Source organism: Grampus griseus (assembly GCF_964374135.1).
Source record: "Grampus griseus genome assembly, chromosome: 8".
In the NCBI taxonomy this organism is placed as follows: Eukaryota; Metazoa; Chordata; class Mammalia; order Artiodactyla; family Delphinidae; genus Grampus; species Grampus griseus.
Genome location: NC_139002.1, coordinates 19,458,105 through 19,484,698, shown reverse-complemented (window position 1 = coordinate 19,484,698; position 26,594 = coordinate 19,458,105). Strand labels below are relative to the sequence as shown.

At 52.5% G+C, this 26,594-nt stretch overlaps 1 protein-coding gene across 2 annotated transcripts; it reads left to right on the top strand.

Annotated features, from left to right (window-relative positions):
• Nucleotides 1-7,532: 7,532 nt before the first annotated feature.
• Nucleotides 7,533-20,148, top strand: ANKK1 (ankyrin repeat and kinase domain containing 1; the record flags this gene model as incomplete). Of its 2 annotated transcripts, none has more annotated exons than XM_082660922.1 (8): nucleotides 7,533-7,714; nucleotides 13,613-13,907; nucleotides 15,318-15,469; nucleotides 15,715-15,764; nucleotides 16,388-16,543; nucleotides 17,246-17,364; nucleotides 18,002-18,038; nucleotides 18,935-20,148. In XM_082660922.1, 8 exons carry the CDS (start codon nucleotides 7,533-7,535, stop codon nucleotides 20,146-20,148), a joined length of 2,205 nt encoding a protein of 734 aa, XP_082517048.1. The 2 variants fall into 2 exon arrangements, with proteins under 2 accessions (XP_082517048.1, XP_082517047.1); XM_082660921.1 differs by having other exon boundaries at nucleotides 18,932-20,148.
• Between the last annotated feature and the right edge of the window lie 6,446 nt (nucleotides 20,149-26,594).

Sequence of the window (26,594 nt, the reverse complement as noted above, 5' to 3'; positions counted from 1 at the left end):
TGGTACAACCTGAGAAAGCCACCTTTTAGCAATTGGGTCTCTCTCTGGTCCCACTCCTCCTGGCTCCCACCAACCCTGGAAGGGCCCAGAGGAAAGAGGAGGCTGGCCGATGCCCAGGCAGACAATCCAGCCCCAACTGATCTCCAGGTTGACGTCTGGGGGGGGGTATTTTCCCTCCAGGGTCCCTGCTAAAGGGAGTCTCAGTTTCTTTCTTCACTGCCTGACTTGTTATTAAATTAAAAGCGTTCCTATTTAAATTCAAAGCCCCTTTGTAACTCCTGGAGAAGGTATTGACCGTGATCTCTTGGGTCCAGTGTAGAGCTCTAAGCCTGAGGAGGCCCAGTGTAGGCCCTGGCCATGGCCAAGCGTTTCTTCTAAGCTGATGGAGGTGGCGGGGTTCTTGGGACATTTGTTTCTTATTTTGATAGGGACCCAACCAGGATCAGAAGCCCCCAAGGCTACAAAGAACCCGTGGTCATACTTATGACAATGAGAACTGTCTTTCCTGAAACACAGGCTTTCCATTTCTGCCTTCTTGACACTTAAAATAGTTTTTATCAAAAGCCGTTCTAAGGGGAGCCTGGTGTTTTATATCAGGGGGAAAGAATGGAAATCCTGCCAAATCCAGAAACGCTTGTACTCCATCCTTGGTTTATCCCATTCTCACTCCTGCTTCTGTACTCATTTTGGTCCTAAGAGGGGCTCTTCTTCTGAAGAAATAAGACCATCAGCCTGGGTAGGAACAAACCCAGCAGACACATATGCCAGCCCCTCGCCGTCAGGCCCTCCTGACTAGCAGCAGGCCAGGTGGGGACATCCTGTAGCCCCCGTGAAGCCGTGCTGGTGCCCCTGGCTTTGCAGCCCAGCCCATACCTGATGCCTGCACATCTCAACTGCTGGACCACAGTCTCACAAGCCTCGGTGAGGTACGCTGAATAGAGAGAGCACTGAAATAATTCTGAGAATGGTAAGTAGATCTTTTTTCTGGCTTTCTCTGAATGACTATTTCAAATGTGGTTTATCAGATGTAATTCTGGTTTTATCCAGAAGTACCAGCTTACCTGACCAAATCACCTGGGTGAGAGTATTGAGTTTTAGAAGGAACTGGATGGCTTCCTCCCACCATCCTCTCCTGCCTCAGACATTTTAACACAGTGGCCTTTGCTCTCCCTCTTTAGGACTTCTGAGTGTCCATGGGGGGCCAGGTATTTTCCAGGCTTTCCGTGGTAAATGTTAGATTACTCACTCTCTTTCCGCTGTAATGGAAAGATTTTTCTTCTGAGAATGTAATGTTGCCTGGAAATAACAAGGAGAAAAAGGAGGAGGAGGGGGAGGGGAAATGAGAGGAGGATGAAGAAGATAGAAGGAAATTAGAGGATGAGATGGAGGAAGAGGGCTTTACAGGCACTGTTAAAACTTTTTGTTTTGAGATAATTATAGATAAACATGCAATTGCAAGAAATAATGCAGAGATCCCTTGCACCTTTCACCAAGCGAATGGTAACACCTTACATAACTATAGCACAATATCACAACCAGGAAATTGAAATGATACAATCCACAAATCTTATTCAAAATTTCACCAGTTTTAATGCACTCGTGTGTGTGTGTGTGTGTGTGTGTGTGTGTGTGTTGAGTTCATTGCAGTTTTATCACTTGTGTAATTCTTGTGACCACCACTACTGTCAAGATACAGACAGTACCTTGTGCTGCCCTTTTCTAGCCACGTCCACTCCACCCCCCACCTCTGACAACCACTAATCTGTTCTCTATCTCTAGAAATTTGTCATTCCAAAAATCTAATATAAATGTAATCTTTTGAGATTGGCTTTACTCACTCAACAGAATTCCCTGGAGATTCATCACGTTGTTATGTGCATCGCTAGTTCCTTCTTTTTTATTGCTGAGTAGTGTTCCGCACTGTCCATATCCCAGTTTGTTTAACATTCACCTGTTGAAGGATATCTAGGCTGTTTTCAGATTTCAGCTACTCCAAATAAATTTGCTATGAAAATTGAGGTTAAGGTTTTTGTGTGAACATACGTTTTCGTTTCTCTAAGACAGATGCCCAACGTGCTTTTGCTAGCTTGTATGGTAACTGTATGTTTAGTTTTATAACAGACTTCTAGAGTGGCTGTACAATTTTCCATTCCCACCAGCAACATGTCAGTGATCCTCACTTGCATTTGGTGATGTCTTTTTTTAATTTGAGTCAATCTCATAGGTGTGTAGTGATGCAGTTTGCATTTCCTTAATGGCTAATGTTAACATCGTTTCATGCACTTATTAGCCATTGTTACTGAATGCAAGTTCATGCACCCGACACACAGTGAGGCTAAACAAACCAAAACGTCGAAGGGTGGAGCAGAGAAAGGTTTATTGGAGGGCCATGCAAGGAGATGGGTGGCTCATGCCCAAAAAACCCCAAACTCCCTGAAAGTTTTCAGCAAAGCATTTGTTTTTTACATCTTTGCTGGAGTGTAATTGCTTTTCAATGTTGTAATGTTTGTGTTGGTTTCTGCTGTATAACAAAGTGAATCAGCTATACGTATACATATATCCCCATATCCCTTCCCTCTCGCGTCTCCCTCCCACCCTCCCTATCCCACCCCTCTAGGTGGTCACAAAGCATCGAGCTGATGTCCCTGTGCTATGCAGCTGCTTCCCACTAGTCATCTATTTTACATTTGGTAGTGTATGTATGTCCATGCCACTCTCTCACTTACCCTTCCCCCTCCCTGTGTCCTCAAGTCCATTCTCTACATCTGCATCTTTATTCCTGTCCTGCCCCTGCCCCTAGGTTCTTCAGAACCTTTTTTTTTTTTTTTTTTTAGATTCCATATATATGTGTTAGCATACGGTATTTGTTTTTCTTCACTCTGTATGACGGACTCTAGGTCCATCCACCTCACTACAAATAACTCAATTTCGTTTTTTTTTATGGCTGAGTAATATTGCATTGTACATATGTGCCACAACTTCTTTATCCATTCATCTGTCGATGGACACATAGGCTGCTTCCATGTCCTGGCTATTGTAAATAGTCAGCAAAGCATTTTTAAAGGCCAGATGAGGGAGGGGCATGGTTGTTTGTTGCACACTTCTTGGTGTAGGAATCCTTTGTTCTTGCAGCTGTCCACCTAGGTCAGGTCACAATGTTCCTGTAAACATCCAACAAGACAAATGTTATTCTCTGTTCTGCACTTTTTATCTCTATTTGAATGGAAAAGTGTTATACCCTTAAACGTCAGAGACTTGAGAATGGGCTATCCTGTATATTTCAGTCTACAGGCAACATTCTAAACTTGAAGCAAAAGCAATAGAATATAAACATTACAGTAAAAGAAACAGACCTAATGTGGAGTCTGGTTTGTTCTTCCCTATCACACCATCTGTATATCCTCTTCATTGAAATGTCTGTTCATGTCTTTTCTCCATTTTCTAATGGGATAGCTTTTTTGTTTGTTTGTTTTTACTGCTGCATTTGGAGGGTTCCTTAGGTATCTAGAAAATTAGCACTTAGTCAAATACGTGCTTTGCAAATATTTTCTCTTCGTCTGCAGTTTGACATTTCATCCTCATCCCAGGATCTTTCACACTGTGAAACTTTTTAATTTTGAGTAAGTTCAATTCCTCAACTCTTCTTTTTGTGGGTTCTGCTTTTGGTGTTAAGCCTAAGAACTTTTTGCCTAACCCTAGGTTCAGAATATTTTCACCTATTCTTTTTTCTAAAAGTTTTACATTTTACATATAAGTCAATGATCCATTTTGAGATAATTTTTTGATAATGTGAGGTTGAGGTTGGTTCATGTTTTTACCTATGGGTGTCCTTTTAGGTATATTTTTAAAAGGTTAATCCTTTCAGCAACCATCTGAAATGAGTATTGTATTATATTATCATCCCATTTCACAGATGGAGGAACCTAGAGAGATTTGGTAATGTGACCAAGGCCCGACTGCTGACAGGTGGTAGGAAAAAAGCCATGGTTTGAAAGCAGGTCTACCTGATTCACATGCTCTTGCAGTTAAGCCCTGCTGCCACCGCCTCATTCCTTCCCTTTCTTTCTGGGAGAGCCTTCCTTCCTGGGCAGGTGTCCCGGTTTCTTGAACACATTCCTTCATCTTGACTAACCTTGCCCTCACCTCGGTTCATGGGCTACCAAACATTGGAGCCTGCCACAACTCATCCAGGTGTCCTGTGACATGTTTGCAGGGTGGAGAATGGGGACAGATTGGGGAACTTCCCTGTATGCAAAGAGCTTGTCATTCTGGTCTGGGGAAAGGCTCATACTGGATTTCAGCGTCTTTCAAAGTATTGCAGAGCTGCACTACCAACTCACTGGTCTGGGGGTGGCAGGCCCTCCCCCAGAACAATCAGACACCAAAATTCATTTAATAATTCTGAGTCCAGAAAATTTTCATCCCTGATCTGCCAAAGTAAAATATATTGATAGAGCCAACAGGAAGGACTCGGAGCATCTTGGAGCAAAATTCCTATGGTTAGAACATGTTCCTTGCTCTTTCTGGTGGGACTGGATCATGGTCAGACTACCCTAGTAGCTAATTTCCATTCATCGCACCCATCCCCGTTCATGGGTAGGAGGGCAGTGAATGCGGAGCTTTCCTCTCCAGCTCTCTGCTCTCCACCCACTGGCTGTGGACTTCCTAGGCAGGCAGGACCTAGTAACTTCTGCATTCAGACCACTGGGGGAAAAAATCAGCAGTCTATAGATTGTCATTGTTCTTTCCCAGATCCCTAAGTATCACCCTACCTCTTAATGAGGGATCCAGGAACTCTTTGCCTCTGTGACTTTACATTCAGAAAGAGCCCCTCCCCTTACTTCTCTCAGAGTTTTTCCAAAGACTACTAGGCTTTTGTCCTGGCCCACTTTAGAGAGCCCAGCTACAGGTATATATCTATTTTGTAGTTATAGGTACATGCACATATCTATCTTGCCAGATTCTTCAAACGCCTCGGAGGTGCCTGATCCCTCAGCTTGGCTGTTTCAACAGATAGGTCAACAGTAACACATGCCAGGTCCTTTGTGTCCCTCCGCCCACCCTGTGAAGAAATGAAGAAGAGTTTTCTTCGGGATTCTGACACCTGCCTTGAGCCCTGGGTATCTCCTCCCACAGGGATGATTCCCCGGCACTCCCGTGATGGTCTCTGCAGAGGGCCAATGGCAGATTCTGGTTTCTTGCTCTCCCTAGAGAGCCACTTCAAGTGTAACTGGTCCAAGGGGAATTTCCTTGATGGATTCAGGCCATTTGACCCTGGTATTTCCCCCAGTGGCCTAGACAGATCATGTTGAGGGTCAGAGATCAACCTTCCTTAGGTCCCATGGGCCACCTTCCCAATCTCCATGCTCACCCACCCAGCAGAAGCTGAGACGCATTCTCCTTGGTCTCCTGATCTCCTTGACAATAATATCCTCTGTCATCTTCCAAGCTTCCCTGGGGGAGGGTCTGAGACTTGTTGGGAGTAGGCAGGGCTGCTCCAGGGGCAGTAAGTTCTGTCGGGCCCTGTCTTGCTCTAGCCAAAGCAAGCCAGGGCCTCCCTCTGACATTGTCTTTGGGGGTATGTCTCCTGCTCTGGAACAGTTTCCATCGCCTCCACCCTCTTCCAGGGAGCACGACCCCCTTCCCTCCTTTTCCCCCATATCCTTTAAAGGCTCCTGTTATGCCCAACCCTTTCCACAGGGACCAAACAGACCTGGGTTTGAATCTCAACTCCCACTTACTAGTTATGTGGCCATTCACTACTTACTGTCTTCAAGCCTGGTCCCCCCATCCCTCACAAATGGGGAGATATTAACCTCATGCTGTTGTTGTGGATTTAAACAAGATCATATCTATAAAGTTTGTACAGCAGGTAAAGGAACTACTGACCTTGGAACAAAGTTAAGGCTCAATAGTGGCACTGTCTCCGGGCCAATCTTCAGTTTTCACTCTGCCCACCAGAATTCATCCTGGGGAAGGCGGGTAAATTGTTATGGGAAGCGCAAGTGCTCCAACTCCCACATGGGGTCCCTGCTCACCTATCATGGCCATGCTGCTCCCCAGGAGTCTGGCAGGAGTCAGGATATAGGGCTCTACAGGTTAGGGCCAAAGGCAAGGCATGTCCTCCTCTGGTAGGCAGGCTCCTCAAACTTGAGGATGGTCACCTGGGGGTTCCCTGTGGACTTTGGCTCACCTGCCCAGCTGCAGGTGAGAAGTGACCTACCCTCCACTGCTCTGTGACAGTTCCTTTAGCAGCACCTGCCCTGGAATGGCCCTGGGAAAGCCACCTGTTCAAGCACTTATAATTTTCTCTGTTCTGGGGGGTCTCGCAGGTGAGCGGGCAAGTCCATGGACCCAAAACCCAGAGATACCCCGCGCCCCGCCCAGGTTCAGCACCAGGAAGCTTTCCTGTATCCTCACCTGTATCCCCAGACAAGGACCAAGAGACCTCCCACAGTGGATGCCAGGAAAGAGGAAGGAAGTAGGGAGTTCGGAGAAAGGAAGGGGAGGCCACCCAGATGTGCTTCCGCGGGACACCTCCCTTCCCTCTGCCATTGGCTAACTTTACCCACCAGGACAGCTTCACATCTGTCCAGAAGCCACGTTTGCCTCTGCAGGTGCATCTTCTCCCCTCCTGCCCCAAGTCTCCGCACTGAGCCCTTGACCAGATTCCTCCACAGCCCCACCCTGCTCTGTGTTCGTCTCCTCCCAGGCTGCCCCAGTCATGCTCCAGCTGCTCCCTGAGCCTCATCTCTGGCCCCTGGCAACAAGCCACCCCAGTAACTGGGCTAAGGAGTTCACCTCCCCCATGGTCAACCCCAGACCCAGCACTCATCCCTCTCAGGTCGGGGCCAAAAGCAGTGCCGAGAAGGGGAGCTCCCGCCTCTCACCCCATGGGTCCTGCTGACCCCTCCTTGGTGACCTTCTGCATGCGGAGACTGACTGGCAAAGAAACAAAAAAGCCGTCAACAACAAAGGAAGCGCTAAGTCAGCCAAGCCAGCTGATCCAGACCAGAGAATCCGCGTTACAACGTTTTACTCCAGACTTGCTGTGGAGGCGTGGGTTCCAGGCGCCCAGCTCTACAATGGAGACCCCTGGCAGGGCCCCGAACCTTTTATAAAGCCTCAGGACTTACAAGTTGAATGAATAAATGAATCTACTTCCGCGTAGAGTTAGGTCCAAATCAAAGGGGGCCAACTGCTCCGGCCAGACTCCTGTTTCTAATTTCAGGACACCTTCCACTCCCAGCACCTACCCAGCACCTACTCAGGCCGAGACTGAGGAAGGATACTGGGGCGGGGCAGAGTCTTTTGGGGTGCTGCGCAGAGACGAACCCTCTTTCCGGTCCGCGCCCCCATCGCTGCCCGCGGCCTCAGGGCTCAGGCTGGCTTTCCCCGCCCTCGCAGGGCTGAACCAGTTCCTCCCCGCTGGCAACCCCACCCTCCTGGAACCTGCCTCGCAGGAAGCGGAGGGTGCAGCCCGGCCGGCCGGGAGCGCGCGGGGCTTGGAGGGCCCGGGCCGTGCCGACCCCATGGCCGCGGGCGTGGAGCAGCGGCTGGGCGGCCTCCCCGTCTTCACCCGCGACGACTTCGAGGGCACCTGGCGCCCAGTGGCGAGCGGCGGCTTCAGCCAGGTGTTCCAGGCGCGGCACAAGCGCTGGCGGACCGAGTACGCCATCAAGTGCTCCCGCTGCCTCCAGCCTGACACCATCAGGTACCCGCCTGCCTACCCCCTCCTTTTGCGGAGGAAAACCCGAGGCCCGGGGAGCTCCCGAGGGAGGGGCGGCCGGGTTGAGGCTGAGGACTGTTCTCTCCACTTTTCTAAACTCTGTCCTGTGGCCTGAGCTCCCCAGGCACAGCCCTGTCTGTTTCTGGCTCTGAAATAAACTTGGCTCTGTTTGTGGAATCAAACCTATGTGTGAAATCCACAGAGGTCAGAGGTGAGCAGGAACTACCCTCCAAATACGCCTTCGTTCCATTCAACCTCCCAAACTGGTCCCGCCTGCTTCTTTCCAGCCTCACCTTCCTTCCAGGTGTCGGCTTGGTGATGACTGCTCTGGATGACCCTCTGCCACCCTCCTACCCACCCCCTAACTCGCAGCGCAGGCAGGGCCGGGCTTGCTCAGAGCCTGTGGCACTCGGCTCAGTGATGCTCAGTGACCTGGGGGGAATCACAGGTTCCACACCAGGGGCAACTCTTGTCTGGTGTGGTCCCAGCCCAGCCCGTGCAGGCTGATGGGGGCTTGCAGGGGGTGGTGGTGGAGGCTGCCCAGCCTGCTGGCCTGAGAGCCTGTCCAGCCCTCACACCGGCACTGCCAGCAGGTCAATCCTGGAATGCTGCTGTCTCCGTCCTTGTTTTTGTCTCTGGCTTCTCCCAGGTCCCATTATACGTACTATGACCACTCCCTGGCAGGCCTCCTTTTCCCTCTTACTACCTCTTTCCCATTGCTTCCACCCATCTCTGCCTTCCCATTGCTTCAACCCATCTTTGCTGGTACTGGCTGTGCCCTCGCCCCTCGTGCAGCCATGGAGACTCTGGGATGTGAAGTGTGAGATGATAACCATGTCCTCCTCCCAAGCCTCCTGGGACATCACCTAGAGCGCCTTGGGGGTGCAGGGAGCAACTCCTATTGGCATCTTTCCTGGTCATTCTCTGTGGTCACTAGGCAAGCTCCCAAGACACAGCCTCCGGTCCCACACACCCAAGTCCCTTCTCTCACTCCCAGACGCCCACCTGCTTAATGAATAAGGGCAAAGTGAGATAGCCCCAGACTCACCCACCTTCCTCCCTCAACATCCTGGCTTGGGAGTAGAGTCAGGTTATTCTAGGATCTATTCAAATCATTTACAGCCTTTGAAGCATTGACAAGACTACTCATGAGACATTGACAGTAACTCCCATCTCAATTCCCTTCCCAATTCCAGGAATCCTTGGGTGGAAAGGGCTAAGGGATTTACGGTAATCAATGCCTGCCACGTGTGGAGTGCTATACGAGGAGTTTCATGAGTATGACTTCACTGAATCCTCCTTCCATCATCTCATTCATTTGTCCTCCTGATGAATGTTTGTTGCTCACCTACTATGTGCCAGGCTCTGTGCTGGACCCTGAGATATAATGATGAATGCCACAGATATAACCCTCTAAATATTCTCCTGGAGCTTGCAGATAGGGGAGAAGAGACATTAATCAGATAACCCCACGTGCAAATGTAAGCGTGCTGCTGTGAGAGGTGTAAGAAAGGAGAGAGTTGTGGTTCCATGAAGGCTTATTGTTGGAGTTTGAGATCAGAAAAGGCTTCTCTGAGGAAGATACACTTGAGCTGAAATATGAAAGATGAGTCTGAGTTAAGTGGGTGAAGAGAGGAAAGCTTTCCATGTTGAGTTTAAGGTGCCTTTAAACAACCAAGAAGAACTGTCAGGTAGACTCCAGAGTAAAGCTGTGAGCTAACAGTATTAAAATTTGTGAATCATTTGTTATAGGTGTATTTGAAGCTAGGACGTAGATGACATTCACTCATTCTAAGCACTAAGTGAACAAAACAAAGTCTCTGCCCTGGTGGAGTTTATAATCTAATGAAGGAAGACAGAAAACTAACAAACAAACAAATATTTTTATCTATATCCCTTACAAACCACCTGACATTTTCTTTGATTAAAATACCTAAGGAGAGTTGAGTAGTCTGATCTTCCAAAAAAAAATTTTGATCTTCCAATAAATAGTAATTTGTGGGCTTTTTTGCCCAAAATGTTAAGATTTTATTTACCAAGCTTCTTTGTTGTACAGAAAGGAAAAATGCTGTTACAATCTCAGTGTAAGTGGTAGCCACACATGGCTGACTTACCAATCGCAGCTCTCCACCCTACGACAAGGGTCTTACACGAAACTCTGACAATGCTTATAATTTTGTCGTCACCTATAAATTTGTTATAATGCTTGGTGGTAGATTTCCGAGAGGGACTAAATGGGTGAAGGCAGAATGTCACAGGAACTCTTCTTTGGTTCTTTGCGTGGGTGGGTGTCCTAGGGTTTGTATCACAGCTACCTTAAAAGAAAAGCTACCAACTCCATTTGAGTAGTCCAGCCAATACGGAACTCAAGAACAGATAAAGCAAGGTAGGGTTTTTGTGCAGGTTGTTTGGAGTCTTTCCTTCAGCTTTCCTAGTTTCTTCCTCCCCTTCATCCTCCTCATTTTCCTCATTTATCACCTTCTCCGTCACATCCAGATTCTCCCCTCCCTTCACTTCATCCCCTTCCCCTTCTGCAGCTTCCTGTTCACCATCAGACTCTGCCTTCTCACTGTTTTTCTCCTCTTCCTGTGGGCATCTTCTCCTCCTTCATTCTCTTCTGGGGGGATAAGGATTGATGGAGCAGGGTTGCTATTTTCTATAGGCTTGAAATCCTTCCTAATTAAGTACTATTTGAGAATAGAGATTTGAAGCAAAGAAAGAGCAAACCATGTGGCTCTCTCAGGCTCTCTTAGTGTTCTAGGCAGAGGGACGAGCAAATGCAAAAGGTCCTGAGGAGGGAACAAGCTTGACATGGTGGGGCAGGTCATAGAGGGCTTTGTAAGCCATTGTAAGAACTTTAACTTTTATTCTGCATGAGAAGAGAGCCACTGGACAGTCCTGAGCAGAGCAGTGACATGCTCTGACTGACATTTTAAAAGTACCACTCTGGCTGCTGGTGGAGGGGAAGAGAGAGAAGCAAAGGCACCAGTTAGGAGGCTTGGGCCAAGATGCCAATGGATAGAGGTGGTCACCAGTGGTCAGATTCTTGCTATATTTTGAAGGTAGAGCTGACGGAATGTGCTGAGGGGCAGCTTGTGGGAAGGAGAGGAAGAGAGGAGTCCAGGATAAGCAAGATCTTTGAGGGCTAGAGGGATGGAGGCCCCGTTCACTGAGATGGAGAAGGCTGAGGGAGGAGCGGGTTTGAGGGGAGAATCAAGAGTTCAGCTTTAGACACGTAAAGTGTCGAATACCCAGTTGGAGATGCTGAGATTGCCTAGAGACAGAGTACGGAATAAGAAGAGGAAAGAAGAGGGCCTGGGTCTGGGCCTAATGATCAGGTCACACAATAGGAGCCCGCAAAGTAGGCACTGACCCTACACTGAGAACGAGAAAATTGCTTGTAGGCTCCAGCAACATGGGGGTCATCGGTGACTAGCAACAGCCTGTCAGTGAGGTATTAAGACCAGAAACCAGATGAAAGGGGATGGGGGGAGATGAAGAAAAGAGAAAGACAACAGGTGTAGCAAACACTTTCAAGAAGTCGGGGTGTCCAGGGGAGTTGTGCAAGTTACTGTTGTTCCCATTTTACAGTTAAGAAACTGAGGCCCAGAGAGTTTGCTTGTTCAAGTTCATACAGAGAATAAGGTGAAATTGGGATTCGAAAGCAGGGCAACGCGATCCCAGATCCCTTGCTTTTTCCACTTCATGACAGGTGTCTTCTCAGTTCTTGTGACTTCAAAAGTACAAGAGGAGACAGATAAAAGAAAAAATATTGCAGAGGTTTGAGGGGAGAGTCCTTGAACAGTAGAGCAGTAAAGACAAGAACGGCAGAAACCAGGACTAGCCAACCTGTCCAGATGCGAGGGAGAGCAGGTGCTTTTCCCTGGAGGAGAGGAGTCTCTGGCTGGTTTCCCAGGGAGGCCCTGTGAGCACATTTCCAGCAGCCTCTGACTGCAGTGCCAGTGCAGCTTTGCAAATACTCTGCTTTTTAAAGATGTCATTTCTCCTTAATCTTCATCCCCGCAATCCCAGAACAATTTATAACAATTTGCATATTTGCTGTTTTGTGGCACGTACAGTGAAAAGAGTGAAAAGTTTGCAAATGCTTATTTTGTAAGGCTTTCCTTTAAGTATTGACTTCTGTTCAGTTCAACAAAGATGCCTTGTGCTGTACGTGGCCATGTGCTGTGGGGAGTACCAAGATGAAAACTTATACTTCATCTCCAAAATGGAATCCCATGCAGCCATTACCGCGCTTGCTTTGAGAGAATAACGATGCAGGAAGTGCTCCGCTACACCAACAGGGAAAAGCAGATCGCAGAACAGCCCACGCTATGTGATGGCAAGAGGGAGTGGAGGAGAAAGGAGTGACAGGGAGGGAGAAAAGGAGAGACGTTCCTTGAAATGTATTGTAAAAGGATACGCTAAATTATTAACAGAGGCCAACTCTAGAGGGTTGGGTTACTGATGATTTAATTATTATTACTATTTTTATTATTACTTTTTGGCTGTGCCATGAGGCTTGCAGGATCTTAGTTCCCCGACTAGGGATCGAACCCAGGCCCCACAGTGAAAGCACTGAGTCCTAACCACTGGACCGCCAGGGAATTCCCTAATTTTCTTTTCTATTCCCTAGATGTTCTACAAGGTATATATATTACTTTCACCATCAAAAAGTCAATAAATGATATATTTTTTCAATATTTTTTATTGAGATATAGTTGATGTACAATGTTGTGTTAATTTCTGCTGTACAGCAAAGTGATTCAGTTATACATATACATATACATATACATATATATACATTATTTTTTTAATATTCCTTTCCATTATGGTTTATCATAGGATATTGAATATAGTTCTCTGTGCTATACAGTAGGATCTTGTTGTTTATCTGTTCTCTATATAAAAGCTTACATCTGCTAACCCCACCTCCCACTCCATCCCTCCCCCAACTCCCTGCCCCTTGGCAATCGCCAGTCTGTTCTCTGTGTCCTTGATTCTGTTTCATAGATAGGTTCATTTGTGTCATATTTTAGATTCCACATATAAATGATATCATATGGTATTTGTCTTTCTCTTTCTGACTTACTTCATTTAGTATAATAATCTCTAGTTGTATCCATGTTGCTACACATGTGGCATTATTTCATTTTTTATGGCTGAGTAGTATTCCATTGCATATATGTTCCATATCTTCTTTATCCACTCATCTGTCGATGGGCATTTAGGTTGTTTCCATGTCTTGGCTATTGTGAATAGTGCTGCTATGAACATAGGGGTACATGTATCTTTTTGAGTTACAGTTTTGTCTGGATATATGCCGAGGAGTGGGATTGCTGGATCACACGGTAGCTCTATGTTTAGTTTTCTGTTTTCCATAGTGGCTGCACCAATTTACATTCCCACCAAAAGTGTAGGAGTGTTCCCTTTTTTCCACATCCTCTCCAGGATTTGTTATTTGTAGCCTTTTTAACGATGGCCATTCTGACCATTGTGAGGTGGTTCCTCAATAAATCATATTTTAAGAGAGAAGCAGGAGGCATAATTTTGGTCCTCCACAGGCTTGCGATCTCCTAGGGGAGGTAGACATATAGAAGTGGCCAGAATAAATGGCAGGCTTTTTGTGGCCACGTCTGTAGAATGGGCTGGCTCCTGCATTTGCAGACCCCTTTACTTCCTGTCTTGTTGCATCTGGGCCCTAATCTGTGCATCCACTGGGCATCATCTCGTGTCTCTCTTTCCCCCTCCATTACCTTGCAAGCTCCCAAGGCATCTCTGGGTCTGCACAGCCTGGTATCAAGTCTAGTTTGTGTGTCCTGCTAGTTGCTCTTGTAATTAAAGGGTCAGCTCCTTCTGTCTCTCGCTCCTGTCCCTCCATAGCTCTGACGTGAATTGCCTCATTGAAGAAGCAACCAAGATGGAGAAGATCAAGTTTCAGTACATCGTGTCCATCTACGGGGTATGCGAGCAGCCCCTGGGTGTTGTGATGGAGTTCATGGCCAACGGCTCCCTGGAGAAGATGCTGCCCACTCACAGCCTCTGCTGGCAGCTCAAGTTCCGCATCATCCATGAGACCGGCTTGGCCATGAACTTCCTCCACAGCATGAACCCACCACTTCTCCACCTGGACCTCAAGCCAGGCAACATCCTCCTGGACAGCCACATGCATGTCAAGGTAAGGACCCTAGTGAACCCCTCTGCCCCCTTTCACTCCAGAGCCTTCTCCAGATGAACAGGATTATTTACTGCCTGTCAAGAGTTTTTGTGGTTGTTCTTGTTGTTTTTAATATTTATTTATTTGGCTGCACCAGGTCTTCGTTGCGGCATATGGGACCTTTAGTTGCAGCATGCGGGATCTTTAGTTGCGGCATGCAGGAGCTTTTTAGTTGCGGCATGCATGTGGGATCTAGTTCCCTGACCAGGGATCGAACCCGGGCTCCCCGCATTGGAAGTGTGGAGTCTTAGCCACTGGACCACCAGGGAAGTCCCCTGTCAAGAGTTTTAAGCAGCTCCCTTCATGGATAAATGCTGAAGGCAGGGATCACACCTAAAACAGATAGATGCACAATGAAATTTGGTGCATGAAACTGGGTATCAGGACGTTTGCAAAACCCCTCTTTGAATGCCAGTCTTCCATTTCTAATGTGGGTAGAATAATCTCTATCCCATTCTTTGCTTCAAGTGAGAATGTGTGTACATGAGATGTTCTTAAGAAAGGTCATGATGGCCATTTTTTCAGGTCCTAAAACACGCCCCGCTTTCATTTCTGCCCCAGGACATTTGCACATGCTGTTTCCACTGCCAGGAGCAGTGTTCCCCCACTCCCTCTTTATCCAGTAAAGGCCTACACATCTTTCAGGTCTCAGCTTAAACAGCACCTCCTCAGGGAGGTTTTCCCTGATCCACCCCCGTGGGCCCCTGTTATATACCCTCACCGTACCTCTCTTTTTATACTGCTAACCCCAATTGTAAGTATATAGTCATTTGTGAAACTATTTCATTAGCGACTATACCCCCTATTTGAATAACCACTTAGGAGAGTAATGGGCGCGAGGCTTTCATCATTCTTATCTGCTGCCTGACCCTCAGTATCCAGCCTGGTTGGCACTCTGAATTGTCAGTTTATTGATGTATGAATGAATCAATGGATGGAAGCAACGTCAGAGATAAACATACATGGTGTCAATGCTTCAGGGCCCGTGAAAGTTGGATAAACAGAAGCTCACCGAAGACGCCACTTTATCCACAGTCCCTTGGGGTAATGGCCACACCTTCCAAGTACTTACCATGTGCCGGGCACTGTTCTAAGTGCCTTTTGTATATTTCCTTATTTAATCCTCATGATAGCACTGTGAGTTAAGTACTTATCTTGTTTCCCTTTTATAGATGAGGAAATGGAGTTTCTGAGAAAATAAGTAACTTGTTCAAGGTCACCCTGTGGTACATGGCAGTGCTGGGAGAGAGCTTATGGTCTCAGCGGCTACACTACAGTGGCAGTGAAGATGGTGGGAGGGATGAGAAACTCAGGCAGTTTTCTAGAGGCAAGACTGTATTTCCCCCCATCCCCATCCGGGCTTCCTCCCAGGTGTCAGACTTCGGCCTGTCCAAGTGGATGGAACAGTCGGCCTGGATGCAGTACATCAAGAGGTCAGCTCTGCAGGGCACCCTCAGCTACATCCCCCCTGAGATGTTCCTGGAGAGCAACAAGGGTCCAGGTCCCAAATACGATGTGTACAGGTGAGAGGGAGGCTGGGCTCCAGGCCACATACCCAGGACGTAGCTTGTGGTCAACGCCCTGCCTGGACCCCAAGACCCAAAGGGCAGGACAAGGATGAGGCCTGGCTCCTCCCTGCCCACGTGGGAGGAGGAGGGATGCGGGGGGATTCTGGCTGGAGAGGCATTGCCTAGGTTTTTGTGGTCCATGGGGCCCCCCTGCTGGATGTCCGAGACGCCACTCAGGGGGCGCTTTCCCCCATCTGCAGCTTCGGGATTGTCATCTGGGAGATCCTCACTCAGAAGAAACCGTATTCAGGTAGCACGCGACAGGGGCACTGTCAGATGGGGTCCCGGAAGGGACTGGGAGGCTGGGGGTTCGTGGGGGCAGGGGCAGGCGGCAGGTTTTTCTTGGGGACTGTGTTGCTCTTTAAGGGTTCCCGTCCTCTCACCCTCCTTCCTTCCTCCCCCTACTTTCTAGAGCTCACATGACGGTGAAAGAAAGGGCAACCCTCAGCCCAGGCCATACTCTCTGCCTCTAGTTCCTTTGCTTCAAAGTGCTCTTTCCTGTTTCTCTCACCCCCAACCCTGCCACCCAGGTGTCCGGCAAATAGATTGTCAGGTAATTTGGATAATCCAGCAAAGTTCAAAATCAGAGCCTGTAACTAGGCCTGCTGGTCAGTCCTGCCATCTTTGGACAGCAAGAGCCCGCAGTGAGGGGCCATGGCCGGTCTCGGCCTGGGAGGGGTTGGAGCTGGACCAGAGACCCAGCTGCTCCAATCGGAGCCTCAAGTCAGCCTGCAATCTAGTTACTAACTTACTGTGCATGTATGGGGCCCCTGCTGTGTGCACCACCCTGTCAGGATCCTCAGAGCCCCCATCCCCTGCCCATCCCCTCTGGCCCTGCCTCAGTACCCGCATAGCCTGGGCCCCCTCTCACAGGCTTCAACATGATGACCATTATGGTGCGAGTGGCCGCAGGCCTGCGGCCCTCCCTGCAGCCTGTCTCTGATGAGTGGCCGGCGGAGGCCCAGCATATGGTGGACCTGATGAGGCGCTGTTGGGACCAGGACCCCAAGAAGAGGCCCTGCTTTCCAGGTTCTCATCAGCCTGATGTACACAGGGATGAGGGAGATGGGTGGGGCTGGGGGGGCCCACGGGCCAGGAGCAGTGGTTGAAGCCCCGGGCCACTCCTGAGAGCTCTGCAGGGAGGGCCCTGCGTGGCACTAGGGCAGACTCTGTACCACAGTGCGGTGTTGGCAGGGGGTGGGAGGGTGGGGGGTGTGGATGGCAGAGGGCCGGTGGCAGCTGAGGACTGCGGTCTGGTCTCTTTGGGTTAATGTGTAACCTTATGGGAGGTAGAATAGAAAACCTTCATTGCTGGAAGGCATCTGGGCCCGGCTCTGTTGCTTCTGAGGCTCCAGTTAGCCTGCGTCCTCTCAGGCTGCAGCGTCCTCATTGGTAAAATGTTCCCAGACCATGAGATCACAGGCGGGATGGGTCTTGCGGTCATCCACTCCTTTAGGAACTATGCAAACGTATGCACGTGTGTAAGCGTGAGCATCTTAGCAATGCTTTATGGAACAGGTCTGACCCTCCAAAAGGGCCAGGGACTTGCCAAACGTGGCCCCACTGAGCCAAGGCAGGACCCTAGCTTGCCGGCCTTCTGGTGCGCATGTGTGGATGCCCCTGAGCCCAGGGATGGGTTTTGGGAGGGGGGACGTGGGACATATTAGGGTATTTAAAATGGGGAAGAACTGCAGCCCAGCCTGTCACTTTCTTTTGCTTTTTTTGGAGCAGACATCACAGTGGAGACAGACACGCTGCTGTCCCTGCTCCAGAGTCCTGTGGCTGACCCAGAGAGCGAGGCCCTGGCCAGGAAGGTGTCCTGCACAGCGTGTCTGCGCCGGCCCCGGGAGGTGAGTGCGTGTGGGGCGGGCCTGGTCTCCGGCAGGCGCTGAGGATGCACGCACAGGTCCCTCCTCGTGAGGCTGCCTGGCTGAGGGGCAGGTGGGGACCGGAGCCAGTGCACGCTCTGCTGGCCAAGCCGGGCAGCCACTCGGGGACACCTTTTCTTAAGTTGCTCGAAGATGCTCTAAGGGCTGGCGGTAGCCGTGGCTCAGAGCCTCTGAGAAGGACGTGCCATCCCTCACATGCGTGACATTAAACAGAGCCTGTCCTGCAGAGGGAGACCTCGGCTCTCCCAGGCTCTCACCTGCTATGGGTCAGCGTCATCCTGGCTCTGCTGTCCTTTCCCTCACCTGGGAACCAGCTGTGGGCTTCCATGGGGCTCTAGGCTGAACCCACAGGGCCGCCCTGCCTTCCCTGTGGCCCAAGGGGAAGTCAAGGCCCTGGGCCACCTCTTCCTGGCAGGGCCGCCTCTGCTCGGGGATTTCCCCTAGACACAGCTGGTGGCAGGGATGAGAGAGGAGGGGGTCTCCTAGGACAGGGTGGAATGTGAGTCCTGACAGGTGAAGGGAGGAGTGGAGGCCGGCATAGGCCAGAACTGCCCTGATCCTCTGATCCGCCCCCTGTCTTCTGGTTCTCCCTCCCCAGGTCAGTGAGGAGATCAGCCAGGAGCTAACAGACAGCGGTGAGTCCAGAGTGCGCAGCTGGAACCAGAGAACCCACAGCGGAGGAGAAAGTGGACTCAAACCATATCCTGTCCCCGCTTCCCCCCAAGGCCTGTCACAAATCAGGAGTCCGGGTTCCCTTTCCTGGCACCCGGCCCTGTGCTCCAGAAATGCACATGCCCCCGGGGGCCTGGCTCTGCTTCCCCTTCAAGTCTGTGTCCTTTTGAGGCCGGACTCCTCCCTTCCTGGCCGGGGAGGAGCACTGGTTTTCAACTCCGGTTGCATATTAGAATTATTTGGGGAATGAAAAAGTATACGATGCCTGAGCCAACCTAGAATAATTTAATCAGAATCTCTGGGGGTTTGGGCTGAGCAGTGATTTTCATTTGTTTGTTTTTTTTGTTTTGGAAATTGTTGCTTTTAATTCTAATACACCACTGGGTAGAGCAGGAGGAAGTGGGTCCTTAATGGCTCAGGAGGAGTTCAGATCTCGGAGCTCAGCTGCAAATTTATCTCCAATTTGCATTTATTTACTTTGTGCCAAGCACTGCTGGGGGAGTTCTTACCTACATGATATGATTTGTCCTCCCAGTGGTAGCATGAGGTTGGGCATTGTTCGTGTCCCCTTACGGATCAGGAGCTGGAAACTCAAAGAGGCAGAGAACACGTGATGCCAAGAGGTAGAGTCAGGATTTGCACCCCGGCCTCTTTCTGCCTCATCCTTATGGGAAGAGCTGCCAGAGTCAGTTCTCTAGGGCAGTGGAGCCTGCATAGAGATCCGGGATGCCGGGAAAGACGTTGCCCTCACTCCTATGTCTTTGTTCCTGGCTGGTACTTCCAGGAGGCGGGGGGATGGCCGAGATGACCTCTGGACAGGTCAGAGGTCCTCTTCTCAATCTCACCTTCCTCCCAGCAGACTCAGGAGACTACTTGAAGCGGGTCCTGACTCTCTCAGACGGCGAGAGCCTGGTCCTGCGTGATGAGCAGCTGCGCATCCGTGAGAACAAGGTCACTGCCCTCCACTTCCTGGTGGCTCAGGGCCGCCTGGAGCGGGTGAGGCTTCTGCTGGCCCAGGAGGTTGACGTGGACTGCCAGACGGCCTGCGGCTACACTCCCCTCCTCGTCGCCACCCAGGACCAGCACCCCGACCTCTGTGCCCTGCTCCTGAAGCACGGTGCCGACGCCAACCTGGTGGACGAGGACGGCTGGGCCCCGCTGCACTTCGCAGCCCAGAATGGGGACGACCGCACTGCCCGCCTCCTCCTGGACCACGGGGCCCGTGTGGATGCCCAGGAGCACGGGGGGTGGACCCCGCTCCACCTGGCTGTACAGAACAACTTTGAGAATGTGGCACGGCTTCTGGTCTCCCGTCAGGCTGACCCCAACCTGCAGGAGGCTGAGGGCAAGACCCCTCTCCACGTGGCCGCCTACTTTGGCCATGTCAGCCTGGTCAAGCTACTAACAGGCCAGGGGGCCAAGCTGGATGCTCGGCAGAGAAACCTGAGGACACCGCTGCACCTGGCGGTGGAGCGAGGCAAAGTGAGGGCCATCCAACACCTATTAAAGAGTGGGGCGGCCGCTGATGCCCTTGACCAGAGAGGCTACAGCCCACTGCACATCGCCACTGCCAGGGGCAAGCACCTTGTTGGCAAGATGCTGCTCAGGTACGGCGCCAGCCTCGAGCTGCCGACCCACCAGGGCTGGACGCCCCTGCATCTAGCAGCCTACAAGGGCCACCTGGAGATCATCCACCTGCTGGCTGAGAGCCACGCAGACGTGGGGGCTCCCGGAGGCATGAACTGGACCCCCCTGCACCTGGCCGCCCGTCATGGGGCAGAGGTGGTGGTGTCCGCACTGCTGCAGTGTGGGGCTGACCCCAATGCTCCCGAGCAGTCAGGCTGGACGCCCCTCCACCTGGCGGTCCAGAGGGGGGCCTTCCTGAGCGTCATCAACCTCCTGGAGCACCATGCAGACGTCCACGCCCGCAACAAGGTGGGCTGGACGCCTGCCCACCTGGCCGCCCTCAAGGGCAACATGGCCATCCTCAGGGTGCTGGTCAAGGCCGGTGCCCACCTGGACACCCAGGACGGGGTAGGCTGCACACCCCTGCAGCTGGCCCTCTGGAGCTAAAAGCAGGGCACTGTCGCCTTCCTCGAGGGCAAGGAGCCCTCACTGGCCATTCTGGCCGGGGCTGAGCCTGGAGCCCAGACGGAAGTTTAGACCACCTTCAGTCTCCTTACCTGTAAGGAAGAGAGGTTGGTGCAAGTGACGCTGGGTTTCTGGCAGGGCCCCTTCCCTGTCCTTGCCAGCTGCCCCTTACACCTTGAGAGGAGACGGGAACCTGGTCCCCTGGGTGGTGGAGGGATGGGGAGAGGAACACTGAGGTTGTAGCTGGGGAAGGGGCCCCCGGCTCAGAGATCTCCTTTCAGCCCTTCCTCCACGTGTGTCTCTAGCCAACTCTCAGCCTCTTCCTCCTGTACCTGGACTCAAGCCCCCAAAGTGAGTTCCCTCTTTATTCCCAAGGTTCCTGCCACCTTTAACCCCTTGCCCCTGAGTCCACAGGGGCCCTTGCATCCTAGAACTCTCTCTGAAGAAGGAGGGAGGCACAGAGGAGAGGGAAGTGTTCCCTCCCAGCTCACGTCTGTGTGACTTGGCCCCTTTCTCCGGGCGTGGTCAGGACAACCAGACACCCGTGCTCTGTGCAAGGGCAGGAGCTGAAATTTCAGAGGGATTTTCCACTTCCAGTTGAAAGCCCCAGCCAGGAGCCTGTTGCTGCACCGACCACCTTCCTGGCGGCTCTGGTCCCAGGGCCCAGGTCTGCCGTACAATCTCCTGCGGGGAAGGAAGGGTCTGCTCCAACCGCCCACGAGTGATCCTACATGGGACGCTTGGTCCCTGGTCCCCCTGCCTCACCCCTCACCCTTGGCTGTGTCCAGTTATGTGGCCGGTTTCAAATCTGACCATCATAAAGCTGTGGACCTGAGTCCCCGCCTCAGAGGTGGACTGACCCGTGGCGCAGGCCGGCTGTGGGGGCTGGTCTGGCGTGTGCGCGTGCGCGTGTGCGGTGCGGTGTGTATATGATCATGCGTGAGTTCCCGCTGGGGAGGAGGCGGGGGCGGATGTGGGGAGGTGGGCGGTGGTGACGTCACCTGGAGGGGAGGTGTCTGGGCTTGGTGTGGAGCTTGCCGGGCAGGGACTTCCTCCTCGGCAACGGCTCAGGGAGCTCTGTCCTGCTCCCATCAGCTGGCCTGACCTGGTCTGCGAGTTGCAGGGCAGGTTGCGGCAGGCCTGGGATTGCTCAGACTAGCCTTGTGTGACCAGTCCTGGGCTCAGCGGCCAGCAGCTTCTCCCTCCTCTCTGGCTGTGCCGGGGCTGGCCCACCGTTAGGAGGGGACAGGGCGGGACGGCAGGTGGGAGCAGGGCAGGTGCCCTAGGGGTCCTCTACGTCTCCTCTCTCCCTCTTCACACTGCTGGAGCAGCCCCTCCAACCCAAGGATATTGTGTAATTGTCAGAGAAGAGGAATCTTCTGCCCCAGCCACTGGCCAGCTCCAACCCCAGCCAACCCGCAGGCTTGCCTTTGAGTGTCAGCCTCATGGGCTGAGTGTGGGACCACCAGTCACCAGCGTCACGTGGGCGTGGGGTAAGAGAGGCGGAGCAGAAGACACCTGTCGCCCCACGGACATGCTGAGTGCGAGTCCGTTCTAGCAGAGCTGGCGGCACAGGTCTCCCATCCTGTGGTCTCTGGGCTGTGGTACCAGCCTCATGGACACTTCACCAAGCCACAGACTACAGCCCCCACAGAGAGTCCTGAGAGCAGCTTTGAATGGGGTTGTGCCCTAGAACAAAGGCTGTAAATCAGGCCTGCACATCAGGATCTCCTGGGTGAGGCGTGGCAGGGTTTTTAAAGTACCCGGCCCTCCCCTTGACCAGTTAAACCAGAATCCCCAGGGCAGGATCCTGGTATCAGCTGGAGAGCAGCCAGGGCTGAGGACCACCACCAGGGGGCGTCCCGTGGTTTCTTGCTGGGCCCTTAGCATCGCCATGAAGACAGTCACCAGCCGGCAGCCTGGGTGGTGGTCTTTTCCCCTCCTGGTTGGATGAGTGGAGACTCCTGAGGGCCGGGGCAAGGCTCACTCAGAGGACTGCTTCATGTCCCTGCTCCCTGCTAGCTGCCTGGGCCATTCTCTTTCTCGCTGAGACTAAGCCTCGGGCAAAACTTGTAGTTAAACGTGCCCCTGGGAGTTCTGTCTGTCCTAGAACGGCTGGCACAGGAAAAGGAAAGGCAGAGGGCACAGAGCTGGTTGCTTCTCCTCACATCCTGAGGTCTGAGTCTAGCTCCAAGGCGAGGATTCTGCACGAGCCAGAGAAGGGGCGTGGGGCTGCCTGTTCAAAGCCAGGCGAGCTCGGAACAACTCGTGTGAATGTCAGGAGTGAATCACGGAAGGACAATGGTGTCTGGCTTATCCTGGTGGGAAGAGTTTGAGGGAAGACTTTGAAGAATGCAGTTAGAAAAGGTAAATGATTTTTTTTTTTCTTGCACCTGTGGTCCTGTAAATGGCAGAGGTCCCATGGAGATGCACATGGGACCATGCCTAGGATTCATTTCAACTCTGATGATCCCAGGGTCTAAGCAGAGATCCTCAGACCCCTGCTTTCTCTACTCCCTTCCTCCAAGAGATAACTGAGGTCACAATTTCAGGCCAGCTCCAGCCAACACAGCCCTATCATTGCTTTTCATCACCACCTTCTCCCTTCCCAAGCCACCCCTAGCCAGACACAGACCCTACAGACACACACAGCATCTACCCTGAGTCCCATTTCAACAGAGCTGCCTTCTAGAGGTTTCCTAGGGAGGTTTAGAATTGGATTTTAGTAAGGCCTTTGCAATTCCCAAGGAGAGGATCTCGCTTGAATTTCGAACCTGTTTAGGGGAGATTGGGGTAGACGAGGATGCGAACCCCTAATTTCCTACTGGACGTTTGCACGTGAAGATCCTATAGACCCTTAAACTCAGTGTCCCAAACTGAACCTCCCCGTCCCCTCCCAAGCCTGCTCCTGGTTCTTCTTAGCTGAGGGGACTCCTAACCCAGGAGTCTTTCCGGACCAGCACTGTCCAACAGAACTTTCTGGGAGGACAGAAACCTTCCACATCTGCCTTTAACTCCATGTGCTGCTGAGCACTTCAAATGTGGCTGATGCAACTGAGGAACCCATTTTTTTTTTTTTTTTTTTTTTGCGGTATGCAGGCCTCTCACTGTTGTGGCCTCTCCCGTTGCGGAGCACAGGGTCCGGATGCGCAGGCTCAGCGGCCATGGCTCACGGGCCCAGCCGCTCCGCGGCATGTGGGATCTTCCCGGACCGGGGCACGAACCCGCGTCCCCTGCAACGGCAGGTGGACTCAACCACTGCGCCACCAGGGAAGCCCAGGGACCCAATTTTTAATTTCAACAAGTTAAATTTAAGCAGCTACAGGTGGCTGGTGAACAGACAGCGCAGTCTACACTCTTCCTCTCCATCTCCCCCCATCCAGTCAGTCACCCAGCTGAGTGGGGTTCATCAGGAAGGGCTTTCCGGAAGCTGCAATGTTAGAGGAGGACAAGGGCATAGCAGACGAGGGGTAATACCTGGACTAGGTGGGAGAGGCCAGGGCACGCGAGACTGGGGAATGTGAAAGAGCAATCAAGCTGTTTGTGGGTGCAGACAGCACAGCGGAAGAGCGGGGGCGGGGCGGGTGGGTACTTCATTAGGACACCATGACGCCATTCATGATTCCAGAGCTTGGACTCCACATGAGGGTCAACTGTGAGCTCCGAGCAGAGGGAGTGTGCTATCGGAATGAACGCGTATTCCAAAGACCCCTGAGCCATGTGTAGGGTAAGGAGGCAGGTGGTGGAGAAGGGGGTCCTGCCTGTGAAGGGCCTTGTAGTCTGGCCGAGCTGGGGTGAGGTCTTTACCTAGACTGAGCTCCGCCTCTCTCTTTGTAACGCGTATCGTTGAGGGGATGAAATTAGATCACGCACATCCCCGGCTGGCACTGGGACTCCCTTTACTTTGCTTCTCCTCCATTGTTCTGGTTCTGTCCTTTCTCACCGTTATCCTGGCCACCCACTCACTACCCTTTATCTAGACGGGAGCCTCCTTCCGCGTTCTCAGTGCTGCTGCTTAAGCCAATCCATCCCTCCCCAAGGAGGGCCCTGGGAGAAGGCGCCACCTATCTGGCCGTCCCCAGAGATGCAGACGGCCCTGTTTGTTCTGCCTGGGAGGCCTTCTGTGCTGGGAGGCGCCGTCCCTCAGGGGGCTTCTCCTGGTTGTGAGGCCAGGAGACCAGAAGGGACGGGGAGGTTGGCAAGCTGTAGCAACAGGAGTTAAAGTGCAGCACGAAGTCCAAAGAGGCTTCTGTGATGTCTCAGCAGGCAGGCCGGCTCTGGGGACCGGTGGCGTCTGCCCCCGAGTCCGACACCTGTGTAACCTCACACTGCAGTCACCAAGGGTTCCCCCAGGGATCAGCGGAAAACGCCTTGGACTGAAAAGGCACCCTAGAAGCATCAAGGAAACGAGGGGGCTGGGAGACTGTGTCCCTCCGAAGCCGACCTGCGGGGTGGAGCTCCTGGAAAGAGTGACAGGGGCTGGCGGAAGAGGAGGCCGGTTTCTGGGCCTGTGGCCGGGAGTGGAGGAGGGGGCAGCCAGCGGGCAGAGCACCAGAGGGGCCCCAGGGCTCCCTGAACACGCGGAGGGCAGCTCTGGTCCTCTGTTCGAGACCATTCCTTCCCTCCCTGCCCCCACCAGTGCCCATAGAACACAACTCCCGCCGCGTTCGGGCCTCCAGCAGGGGCTCCAGCGCCCCCAGGCCAGAGTTCCTCTGGTCCTACAGCTGGTCCTGCCACCCTGCTCACGAGCACAGGCCCCCTCCGCCCGCCCCCCACCCCCCGCTGTGCTCCTGGGTCAGGGTCCTGCCTATTCTTCAACACCCAACTTGCCTGTCCCTGCATGCGAAGCCTTCTCTGACTGCCCAGCTGGAGATGGTCACTCTGTCCCAACACCCCCTGCGGTGAGGCTCCCGCCTGGTTGTGAGCGCATCACTGCATCGGCTTCTTTCCGCATTAGACCCAGTCCTCCCTCTGCCCTCCGTCTGTACCTGCTGCATAGGATACAGGCAGCGGGGTTGCTACTGTGACTTAGGGGAGAGAGGCAGCTGCCCGTGTGGGCTGAGACGAGGAGGGAAGCTGTTGGGGGCTGGGTATCGGAAAGGCCCTGAATCTGGGCCAGCCACTAGCGTGTGACCCTAGGCTGCCAAACCTTCCTTAGACTTGGCTGCCTCATCTAACGGAGATAATGCTTATCTCACTGGCTTGCGGTAGTGATCGACCCGGATGCCCTGTGGTCAGAGGGCAAAGCTGTTAGTAAGCACTCAACACAGTATCTTGCAGTTTCTCCCAAGTCAGAGGAATTTTCTCTTGGAAGGAGGCACAGACGACCCAGCCTCCTGCAGCCTTTCGGCGAGGATGCTCTTGGAAGCGGCTTTGCCAGCCTATTCGGGGGAGGAAGGGCCGGTTCTTCTTCAGTGCCTCGGTGTGGACTGAGCCTCTGAGACCTCTTGGGACACACCTAAAGTAGTGTCAGGTCAGCTGTAGGGCAGGGCAAGCCCCACCAGTGGGTCATGCCGACTGACACACAGCTGAGAGGCCCCAGGAGCCAGACAGGGGGTTCAATGTCAGCAAAGCAAGGTGGCCATGTCTGCATCTACCAGGAGAGGGTAGGGTCCAGGGCTGATGTTCCGATGGGCAGAGGCAGCGAGAGGGCTCAGCCTGCACAGAGAGGACAAATGGATGAAGACAGCAACTGCACAGTGGGTAGGGTGTAGGGTGGGGAGAAGAGGTTTGTACGTGAGGCTGAGAAGAGCCGGGTCGGGTCCCTGCTGCGGGGAGAACTAGACCACAGAACATGTCTCCTCCAGGCAATTTCCTCCCTCTCTTGCCCACTCCATCTTTTCCCTGCCCCGGATGCAGCACAGAGCCGGACTCTTCTCATGGGGCCAACAGGACAGTGTTTGGAGTGGGGCCTGGTCAGGAAAACCCAGAAGGTGTGCATGCTGTAGCTGTGCTCCTACAAAATCCCCTGCCTCTCCCATGTCCCAGGTGGCACCACCTCTGTCCCCCGCCCTGCTTCATCGGCGACATCTGACTCGCACTGCCCCTGAGGTTCTGGGGAGGCTGCCTCCCTTTCTCCATCCTCACACACACATCTCCAGGTTTCAGGACAGAGCCGGGGTGAAGACTGGAGAAAGCGCAGGCAAGTGTGGTGGTCACACAGCATTTCCTGCAGACTCGGAGCTGCATGGCTCCAACCACGTAAAAGGCCTTTCCAGATGCCCTCCACGCCAGGGGTTCTGCCCAGCAGCTCTCACCCTGCTTTATTTGCCAAGTAGCAAAGGTGGGATGGGAGAGGGAATGGGAAGCTGCTCCTACCAGGTACCTCCTTCTCCCCGCCCCCGATCACCCCACAAAGCCAGAGTAGATCTCCCTCTGCAGAGATGGTCTGCCCTCTTCCTGCCAGCTTCCTGCTTCCCTGGATCCCC